General features: G+C 42.0%; 1 protein-coding gene across 5 annotated transcripts; it reads right to left on the minus strand.

The window, feature by feature from the left end:
- Positions 1–424: 424 nt before the first annotated feature.
- On the minus strand, positions 425–6,460 carry RAB29 (RAB29, member RAS oncogene family). Of its 5 annotated transcripts, none has more exons than XM_059904800.1 (6): positions 6,372–6,460; positions 5,819–6,067; positions 3,801–3,872; positions 2,926–3,107; positions 2,511–2,632; positions 425–2,227 (listed from the first exon to the last, which is right to left on the minus strand). In XM_059904800.1, exons 2-6 carry the CDS (start codon positions 5,940–5,942, stop codon positions 2,116–2,118), a joined length of 612 nt encoding a protein of 203 aa, XP_059760783.1. In that variant the 5' UTR covers positions 5,943–6,067; positions 6,372–6,460; the 3' UTR covers positions 425–2,115. The 5 variants fall into 5 exon arrangements, with proteins under 5 accessions (XP_059760783.1, XP_059760791.1, XP_059760820.1 ...); XM_059904808.1 differs by having other exon boundaries at positions 5,819–6,062; positions 6,372–6,455; XM_059904837.1 differs by having other exon boundaries at positions 5,819–5,944; positions 6,372–6,449.
- Between the last annotated feature and the right edge of the window lie 4,601 nt (positions 6,461–11,061).

Here is an 11,061-nt window from a genome sequence, read left to right on the forward strand (position 1 = left end):
TTAATTGCTTTCCCTTTTCTTCATAGATAGGGACATAAAGAGAAATATTTCACTTTCTTCTTTAATTAGTTTCAGGGCCATAACGTTGACCAACTGGGAGAGAAAATCCAGAAGGGCTGGCAGGCCAGCCTCTAGCAATGCTTGAAAAGACAGGAATATCCTGAGTCAGCAAGTGGGAAAAGAAAGCATATTCAAGTTTTTTAAATGGTCACCATTGCAGTATTTGAGAAGTTACATCAAGTACTGAATTGGAATGAGGCAATCAGTCCTGGTAAATTAACAGATAAACAGAATAACATTTACCTTCATTTTTAAGAAGGTATTTAAAAAATAAAGTCTCCATTTCCACAATACTCTATCAGTATAAAATAACAAAGTCACAATGAAGGCCAATAACTACCATCAATACAATACTTATTTCCCATTTATTTGTGATTTTTCAGGGGTTCAAACAAGTGAATAAAAATCAATTTTATTTTCACGGAGAACTTGTTATTCCACTATTATTTTCAGAATCATTGTAATAAAAACCCTACCTGGAAAGAGTAATACAAAAGAGAACCTGAAGGTCTCAGAAGATTGTGCAAAATTTATAACAATTGGCATTAAAAACAAACAAACCACCGAAGGCTCTGATATTTGGCCTCTGATCTCTCTTAGGACAGTGTTTTTCAAAGTCTGGTGTGTGTCAAAATCACCTGGAGAATTAACGGAGCCTACAGAAGCCCAGGGAAGGCCTGGGTCTCTGCATCTTTAACACGTTCTCCAGCAAGGGTTTCCAAACCGGGCTGATCAGAATTGCCTGGGAAACTCTGAAAAACAACAACAACAAATCCCCAAGCTTCATCCCTGGACATTTTGGTTCAGTAGGTTTGAGGCTGGGAAACAGAAATCTTAAAATATTTTATTTTAAAATCGTTAAACAAACTTCCCAGGTGGTTCTCATTAGTCAGATTTGAGAACCACTGACTTAGAACACTTATTTAGGTAAGTGTCTCTCAAAGAGCTCTAAGCCTGAGCTCACTAAGAATATTCATAACTTTGGGCAGGTTATAAATCACCATCCTGTGAGAATTTAACAAATTAAACTGTCTAGAAGTGATTTGATACTAAAAACTCTGCCCAATTTAGCACTTAAATTACCTAATGATTTTCTGTCTATCTACTCTCTACCCCCAGGCAAAGGTCTATACATAATATTTATTTTCTATGGCTGTTAAGTGCTAGCCACCCAAAGTGCTCATAAGCAAGTTGCCCCATAGGATTTTGTTCTGTTAACCTGACCCTCTTCTTCCATTCAGACTCAGAGCTGTGAGGAATAGACCTAGTTCAGGGTACCACGGCCAACTGATGTCACTTGCAGCATTACGCGGCAAGACATCAACCTGCAAACCCTGTCCCCATCCCACTGGGAGAGAGACACTAGAAAACCTTAAAGTGAGAATTAATTTTTTGGGGAAAGAATCGCTCTCACCAAAGACAGATCATTTAAAAGCTTAACTATTCTTAAAACCAAGACAAAAGAAAGCTAATATGACTTGAGAAGCTTAAAAAAATAGTGACTTTTGGTTTACCTCCAGTAGCCCTAAACCCATAGATATCCAGCCCCACTTCTCCTGTATCTCAGAATCAGGTGTTTAAATTCAAAGTCCAAGACAGAAAGAATCTGAAAGCAATGATCAACAAGGAATTTGGGAACTGACCTTTGATCTCATTTTCCTTGCAATCTGAAGTCCTATCAGATTGAGATATCAATATACATCAAATGGAAAAATATGCTCAAAAGTAGGTGAGAATTATGGTCCATAAAACACAGATGCTGATTTCTAATCCTTCCCACAAAATCCCAGATCACAAATTGAGAGATGAGATGATCTTTTTTGGACAGAAGGCACTGACTGGTCCCCGTGAGCCAGCAGCAAGTGACAGGCAACTTGCAGGAGAGGCAGCAGAAACGCCCATGGGTCCCACGTGTCTCTTCTTAGTGATGATGGCCCTCCTTACTGGACAGTCAGCAGCAAACAGCTCAAATGCACTTAGTAAAACTGCTGGGTGGGCAACCAAAGGGAAGAGAAGGAGCTCCTAGAACTGGGAGGGAAAACAAGCCAAGCGCTACTAGCAGCAGGCCCAGCTGGAAGAGGGCTTGGTCTGCAGGTTGATGTAGTTCCCTTGGGTGGACAAAGACATATCTTCTCTGGAATTGCTCATCATCTTTTCAATGAGGACTCTAAAAAACAAGTACAAAACAAGCCTGAGAAGCTGGATGGAGAAACGGCAGATATTGTCTGTCTTGTCACCAGATGGCATTCAGTAAAGCCACAAGGTTTAAATGCCCCTTTGTCCCCAATTATCTCAGGAGAGAAGACAGCATCCCTGACCTTCAGGAGCTGGCATTCCAGTGGCTCAGTCTGCTCTTGTTTGCTCAGAAACAAGGAAAGAAGGTCCAAGGGGCTGCAGTGGAAGATGGGTAAATGTGCGTGCCTATCCCCAGAACAGCATGAGCTACTCACCTCATGGCCTCATTAATATTTTTGTTCTCCTTGACTGATGTTTCTGTCCAACCTGTGAAACCATTCTCTTTACTGAACCGGTCAACCTGGTCTCGGCTCACTGCCCAAGGGGACAGATCACACTGGCAAAGAAAATAAATAAAAGGCAACACCATAAACTTCCTGGGAATAGAAACATTGCTCAGATACGTGTGGATTTAAAACAGTTCCACCAATGGCTAGAACAGCAGCATCTGAAATCTACAGCCAACATTCTTCCCAAAGAAAGTCTCAACATCTCTTGAAAGGAGGTAGAGAAGATTTTGCCAGCTTGAGAAGGGCAAGTGGATACCCACAATCAGAGTGCATTTTAGATACGCTTACTCTCTGACCACGGATTGAGGCCAGGGGCCATTTTCCAAGATCGATCACATACCTTGTTGGCTAAGAGCAGGCAGGGCACCGGCTCTCCATTAGGCAGTGTGAGCTTGCTGTCCAGGTCCTGTTTCCATCTTTGGCTGTTGCTGAAGGTAGTGGCGTTGGTAACATCAAACATAATAACACAGGCAGAGGCATCCCGATAGTAAAGTCGGGTCATAGAGGTGAAGCGCTCCTGCCCTGGGAAGAAAGGAGACGGTTCTTGAGAAGGTGATCCTGAGAACCAGCCTTGGAACCCTCCCTGACACCCTGCCCTTTCCATCTTCATTGTGGGAAAGAGGGCAGTATGCGTAGTGGGTGAGTCCAGATTCTGCACCCAGATCACCCAATTCCAAATCCCTGCTCTGTCATTTACTATCTATGTGACTTTAGACAAGTCAAGCTTTCAGTGCTTCAGATTGCGCATCTGTAAAGTGGGGAAAAAAGCAGTAGCTTTTTATCATAGGATAGTTGTAAGGATTAATGAGTCAGTGAATCTAAAATGCTCAGAAAAGTGCTTGGCACATAATAAATAAGGTTTAGCTATTATTATTATTGTCTTCTCTTTTCTTGTTTCTCACCAAGGTCAGCTGAAAACCTAGAAAGAGCACCCCCTCCCCCTGCTGTGGGAGCATCTACCTATGGTCTGGACAGTTCACTGCCTTGCCAGCCCCTCACCCACACAGAGACTGCTCTACATTTATTCAGGGCAAAACATCTACAGAAAACAACTACAAAAGCTCTACATCTACTCAGCTTATATATCCTCAGAGCAGTTCAGTCATTCCAGCTTCAGGAAAAAACTTCTGGTTTCACTGTCCCACTTTTTCTCTGAGAGCTTGTTGGTTAAACCAAAATGTCTTCCTTGTTTTTGTCCAGTCTTGTCCATCCTACCTGCAATATCCCACAGCTGGAGGCGCACCACCTCTGAGTCAGACCACTGGAGAACCTTCAGAGCAAAATCCACTGAAAATGTATGTATAATATACTTGAATTAAATTTACCTTAAAAAATCCACAAAGTCATATCAAATATGCAATGACAACCCTAGAGACACACAACTCCAATCCCATTCATTCATTATTTATTTGTTTGGTTATTTTTAAGCCCTCAATGGACTGAGATGAGCCCACACTCATGTATTAAGTGTGGGACAGGTAATTCACATGCGTCTCCGAAGGCATCTCTAGCTTTTACTCTCTTGTCAAACCAATGTATTTGATCCTACTTGTCTCTAAGGCTGGGGATAGGAGGATGGGAGTAATTATAAAAACAACTTCTAATCTCAGGTTAAACAGTTTCTGGGAGATTTAGGGGGTTTTCTCAGGGAAGGGATGATGGGGTAGAAGAGGGAAATGAGGTAAGTGGGTTGGCTTTTGCGTCTTCCATATTTCAGTGTTGGTTTCTAGTCCAATTGTATTATGAGAAAAACACACCCTCAGGGAATTCTACATTCTCCATAAGGCTGTAGGAATTATCTTGGGCAGGAATGGGATAAAGTGAAAAGGTCCCAGATGATTCACCAGGAAGAAGATACTCCATGGATGATGCTTAAGAGCTGTGCTGGAATCTACTGCCACATCTGTAGATGCTGAGAGTCCATGAGTTAAGGCGCGGGGGTGGGGGGAGAGCTTTTGATAAGGACAGAAACAGGATAATTTCTGAGCTTTGGAAATACATTTCTCCACATCTATGACAGAAATAAAAGCTAGGGGAAATTAAGAATAAACACTGAACAAAAATTAGCCAGTCAATTATATTCTCTACTAAAGGAAAACTAGAACAATTGCTAAAAATTAGTGGGATACTTTTAAACCAAATCCATGAAATAGGGACCCTCATATTATTGAGCAGTGTGGGGCAGAATGGTCAGGAAACAATCTTTGAAACTTTTTTTTGTTTGTTTGAAACTTTAAACCCTTAATTTTGATGAATGTTCTTAAGGAGGGTGTTTTAACTGCAGTGTAAATGCATGTTAATTTAAAAAAATTCCAGAAGGAACACTAGCACACATTTTCAAAGTTTACATTACTGCAATTTTTTTTCCTTAAAAAAAGTTCTTTTAACGGAGATAAATAAATGTTTGTTACTTTCCCTCTTCACCAGCTCTTCCCATCTAAACTTCTAATTAGAAGGCATTTTTCTACTTCTGAAAAGACAGTTGAGTCCAAAGGCCAAACCTGGAAATAAATGAATTAACTCTTGGTCTTCCCTGCCACCTTCACCTCCCCAGTTTGAGAGAAAAAGGTGTGTGTGGGGGAGGAAGATAGGTCAGAAGAGTGGTATATTTTACACTAGGAAGAAGTCCTAGTCTTTATTTAAGCAATCGATGGACAAAAAACACACAGCTCGTCAGCCTTGATAAGCATCTGATTGTGTGGCCAAGGGGCCCTCCCATGCAGGTATTTCCATAACAAAGCTAGGCTCCATGAGACCAGGTTAAACACCTTTCTGTGCCTTCAACAGCTGTCTGTAACTCCCGTGAGAAGCAGGACAACAGCCCCAGCTGGTACCTAACAAGGCGCTCCAGAGGGTCTCAGCTGCTTCTGCTGATCGCAGAGATTTGCCAGTGACCGCTAGGAAGGCTGCAGGAGGAGACTTGAGTTCCCTAGCGAAACGCAGCAATTGCTCATTTTCTCATCCACCCGCCCCCATTTCCCATCGTCACAGCTTTGCTCTATCTCTTTCCAGACAATCAGCTCAGGCTGGTAGAACTTAATTGGGGGAAACCCAAGAGAGGCATGCAAATCAAACACCAGCATGCCTCCCTTCAGGATCCCAGACACCTATTTCCAGGCCCGGGGAAGGACCCAAAGACACCAAATCCCCCGTTCCCCACCCCACTTGAGTCCACGGCTCAAGTCCTGTGATCCCGGCCTCTGGTCTATCCCGCCCCCGCAGCGACGTCTCACCTCCCACCGTAGACTTGTAGTGTTTGCTGAAGCTGTCCTGGGAATATCGCTGCACCAAGGACGTCTTGCCCACTGCGGCGTCCCCCACCACCAGCACTTTGAACAGGTGATCACGGCTGCCCATGGCTAGCGGGATGGACGTTATACGGCGGCGGGAAGTGGGGGGAGAGCTTATTTTAACCCCTTTGGCTCGGGACCCCGCTCAAACTGAAGTTTGGCATTCCCGCCGAACCGCCCGTTGGGGCTTCTCTGACGAGAAAGCAAAAAAGGAAACTTCGCACTCAACCTATACGCGCGCTTCCTCCCCCGGCGGCCGCAGCCTGGGTGGGGCGCAGGGCGCAAGCTGCGAGCCCCCGGCTGTTCTCACCTTCTCCCCCTCCCCGCCCGGCTACCGAGAAATGGGATGAGGCACCACGGTGCCTCACCCACCGGGACTTCCCCGGAGCTGCTCCGGCGGGCGAATGAACCCGGGCCAGCTCATTTCACGGTCAGGGAGAAGATGGGGGCCCTCCCCGCACTGCACAAACCAAATTCTGGGGAAAGAGAGGCTCACACATAGACTCCCCGGACCCTGTACCGCACCAGGCGGCGCAGTCCCTCTTGCCTTCCTTCGCGTGCGTCACGTGCAGCGTTGCTTGGAGCACTACATTTCCCAGCTTACCTCGCGGTGAAGAGAAGTAGCCGAGTGAGGAGACTCGCCCGCCTGGCCTCCTGGGAAGTGTAGTTTATGCACTATTTTTCTTTTTAAAAAAACTATGCGAAGTTTCAAATCCTTTCAATCTTATTTTAAAATAATTCTGGAATAGAAAAGATCCTTCAGAAGCGATTTGTTCGACATGATTTCACCTGCCTAAATCCGTCCCCAGACAGATTTCTCACTATCTTTAAAAGTTTTATGGAGCTAAGATTAAAAATTATTCCATAGATGCCGTACATTATTCCACTAATACAAGCTCAAGCCTCATCCCTCATGCTCCAAATCTATTTCCTATTCTTTCAGTTGGATGGACATATCCAGGATCTTGTGAACATGATGAAGGCTAGCTCTTATATTTTTCCCAAAAGACCCAATATCAGTCAAATTCAAGGACAGATTAAAAGGCCGAGTCTTAGGAAAACCCGTGTCGTTAAATGTTAGTTATTAATATTTAATAACTAGCTACTGCAGCAAAGATAGACAGAAAACAACAGACGTTCCTCATCCTCACTTCCACAATCTCTAGTCATCACATCATTTGGGCTGGAAGCTAATTGGAGTACACTGGCAGTCCTCCTCCAGTTGTTGTTGCTGTTGCTTATGAATAACGATTAAACTACAGTTTTGCAAATACTTTTAATTTTTTAGCCTGTAACTTTTCTGACCTACCTGCCCTTTAGGTAGCAGTTAAGGGAACATGAGCTTCACGGCGAACAAAATAAGTTCCATTTTCTATACTTTTCCCAGGAATAGAAGAAAAAGCAACAGGGCAATGGGAAAACAGCCCTGGTTAGATCTCTTGATGGGCTACCACTTACGTTCTGTGAGTAGAGAACATCAGCACGGTTCACAATGAATGTATTTAGCCCAAAATATTTGTTACCCAGGTAAGGAAGTTCAGGCTAGGCTACTCATCTTTTCCGAATGTCTCAGTTCCCTTTCCAATGGTCTTTTCTCAATTCCCGTTGGCTTTAACATAGTTGACCACCCCTTGAAATTTGTTTCTCACGTGGCTTCTGTGACACTGTTTTTCTTGTTTATCCTCCTACTTCTCTGATGATCGCCTTTTTCTTTCATGGTTTCCTTCCATCCCATCACTCCTTAAGAATTTCCTAAGGCTTGAGTCTCGGTCCCTGAGCTGATCATTCTTTAAACTTTTTACTTTAGTGAATTGCCTTGGCTTCAAATTTCTCTTTGTCTAAATTTCATTTATATCTTTATCTCCAATCAGTTCTGTTCAACTGCTATAAAGGTGCCTCCATTTGGTTGTCCTGCCAGAGCCTCCCTCTCACTGCATCACCACAAAAACAGCTATTTCTGTCATTGGCCTCATCATTTCTTCCTTTCACTCAGGCTTCAGACCTGAACATTTTTATTTTATTGTGGTAGGAACACTTAACATGAGATCTACCTCTTAAATTTTAAAGTATTCAATAAAATACAAAAAATACAAAATTTTAAGTGTGCAATAGAGGTACAGTGTTGTACAGCAGATCTCTAGAACTTATTCATCTTGCTTAACTGAACCTTAAGCCCATTGATTAGTAACTCCCCATTTCCCCCTCCCCCCAGCTCTTAGCAACCACTATTTATTCCACTCTTTGACACTATAAATTTGACTATTTTAGATACCTCATATGAGTGGAATCATGCAGTAGTTGTCTTTCTGTGATTTGGGTATTACACTTAGCATAATGTCTTTAAGGTTCATCCATGTTGTCGCTTATTGCAGAATTTCCTTCTTTGTAATGGCTGAATAATATTCTATTGTATGCATATACTACTTTTTAAACTCATCGTTTGATGGACATTTAGGTTGCTTCCTTATCCTGGCTATTGTAAATAGTGCTGCAATGAACATGGGAGTGCCAATATCTCTTTGAGATCCTGATTTCAATTCTCTTGGATAAATTCCCAGAAATAGGATTGTTGGATCATATGATAGTTCTATTTTTAGTTTTTTGAGGAAACTTCATACTGTTTTCCATAGTGGCTGCAACATTTTGCATTCCAACCAACAGTGTACAAGGGTTCCAATTTCTCCACATCCTCGCCAGCACTTGTTGTCTTTTTTTTTTTTTATAATAGCCATCCTGACAGGTGTGAAGTGATATCTTATTGTGGTTTTGATTTGTATTTCCCTGATGATTAGTGACATTGAACGTTTTTTTCACATATTTTTTGGCCATTTGTATGTCTTCTTTGGAGAAAAATCTATTCAACTCCTTAGCCAATTTTAAAACTATGTTATTAGGTTTTTGTTTTTGTTTGCAGACATTGAGCATTTAAAAAAATTTTTTATTGGAGTATAGTTGATTTACAGTGTTGTGTTAGCTTCAGGTGCACAGCAAAGTGAATCAGTTATACATATACACATATCTACTCTTTTTTAGATTCTTTTCCCATATAGGTCATTACAGAGTATTGAGTAGAGTTCCCTGTGCTATACAGTAGGTCCTTATTAGTTATCTATTTTATATATAGTAGTGTGTAGTAGTGAGCATTATTAATATTTCCTCTTACACACATTCCTCTACAGCCCCTCCCTTTTAAAAAGTCAGTCACCACATCCTACTGATCCTTCCTTCAAAGACATTTCTCCCACCCATCCTTTATGCTTTGTATCCAGTGCCACTTTCATGTTCAGGCTTTCATTATTCACACCTGGATCATCTTCAGAAACCTGTTTATTGATCTCCCTGATTTTAGTTTTTTAAAATCTTGCATCCTGCACAACCAGCCAGGATGATTTTCCTAAAACATCATTGTTCCTTCATTGTCTACCAATTACCCAAAAATTGTCCAACCTTCCTGAATTGGTGTCCAAAGCCCCACCCTACCTAACAACTCTATCTCACCTGATCTCAAATGGGAATCTTCCCCCTCCTAACGGTGATGTTCCTTCTGCTCTTTAAAAGCCCTATTTCATTTTTGACTTTGTATCTTCGCTCAGGGTGCTTCACCTATCAGAATACCCTTCAGGCTTCTTTTCACACACCTAAATCTTACCATACTTTGGGTTCTCAAACTTTAGTGTGCATAAGAATTACTTGGGGTGCTTGTTAAATATGAACATTCTGACTCTGCAGGGCTGTGGTAGGACCCAGGGGAATCTGCCTTTTTGTCAAGTACAAAGGTGATACCCAGACCAGATTCCACTTTGAGAAATGCTGCTTTAAAGCCTGACTTAAGCATCAACCGATTTAGGAATATTTCCCTTACTACTGCAGCCCTTATTCATCACCTGGAGCACTTACAATCGGTTTGATCTGTGGTCCTTTAACTATGTGACCAATTTAAAATTATTTAACTTATATGCAAACAATACATTGCAAAGTAAACAAGGATTTCAAATACAAAATTTTGACTTTGGCCCTGGTTGTCTGTAAGAGGAACTACTTTAAGTTTGCCAAATCAGAAGTGTGAAGAGTGAGGATTTAAGAGGGAAGATTAGCAAGTTCCTGGTATTCCCCCAAGTCACAGAGTTTCTATAAAAGGAGTGACAATTCCTTTGGTGGGGGTAGGGGTATTGTATTTCTTCGATAGTAAGCTGCAGTCTCCCAGATAGACAGTCATAAATAAGAGAGAGGGAAAGCACATTCAGAGTGCCAACAACAGATTTGCATGTACATGTTTGGAACACAGCTTTTTGGAAGCTGGGGAAATGGTCAGCCTTGCTCTGTTACTATCACACTTCCAATTGGTGCCTGTCTCTATCCTTTTTACTTCCCACTTTTTTTTTTTTTAATTTCAAACCCATAGAAATGTTAAAAGAAGAGTATAATGTATATCAGTATGTCCTAAAGCTGGATTTTCAATTACTGACACTTTGCCTCATCTGCTTTGTCTCTTTGTGTATACATATCAAACCTTTTGAAAGTAAGGAGCACACACTTCATCCCTAAATACTTTAGTACACAGGACCTAATAATTAAATTCTCCTATAAAACCAAAATACTGTAATTGGGAAGAACAAATCTGACTCCATATTAGATCTTTTTCTTTTAGTTTAACCTTTGTATTTTGTTACTTTTGCTATAAGTTAAGAATGTTGCCTATCACCTGAAGTATACAGGATAGTGCATTCTCAAGGCTCAGACCTTTATTTATTTATTTTTTTAAAATAAATTTATTTATTTATTTTTGGCTGCATTGGGTCTTTGTTGCTGCGCACGGGCTTTCTCTAGTTGTGGTGAGCGGGGGCTACTCTTCGTTGTGGTGCGTGGGCTTCTCATTGCAGTGGCTTCTCTTGTTGCACAGCACGGGCTCTAGGCCCACGGGCTTCAATAGTTGTGGCACGCAGGCTCAGTAGTGGCTTGCGGGCTCTAGAGCACAGGCTCTGTAGTTGTGGTGCACGGGCTTAGTTGCTCCGCGGCATGTGGGATCCTCCCGGACCAGGGCTTGAACCCATGTCCCCTGCATTGGCAGGTAGATTCTTAACCACTTCTGCCACCAGGGAGGTCTAGGCTCTGACCTTTAAAAGTAAGTATAACACTTTTCCATTCATATAGAGATAAAAAGTTGCAGAACAGAGAATAACATTTGT

This window comes from Balaenoptera ricei, chromosome 1 (genome assembly GCF_028023285.1).
Source record: "Balaenoptera ricei isolate mBalRic1 chromosome 1, mBalRic1.hap2, whole genome shotgun sequence".
Lineage (NCBI taxonomy): Eukaryota > Metazoa > Chordata > Mammalia > Artiodactyla > Balaenopteridae > Balaenoptera > Balaenoptera ricei.

What these genes read in the sequence shown, in the direction of transcription:
- RAB29 (XM_059904837.1), bottom strand. An exon ending in CTACAAGTCTACGGTGGGAG is followed by an intron (nt 3,873 to 5,818) that starts GTGAGACGTCGC and finishes ATACATTTTCAG; the next exon opens with TGGATTTTGCTCTGAAGGTT. An exon ending in GCCTGCTCTTAGCCAACAAG is followed by an intron (nt 2,633 to 2,925) that starts GTATGTGATCGA and finishes TTTCTTTGCCAG; the next exon opens with TGTGATCTGTCCCCTTGGGC.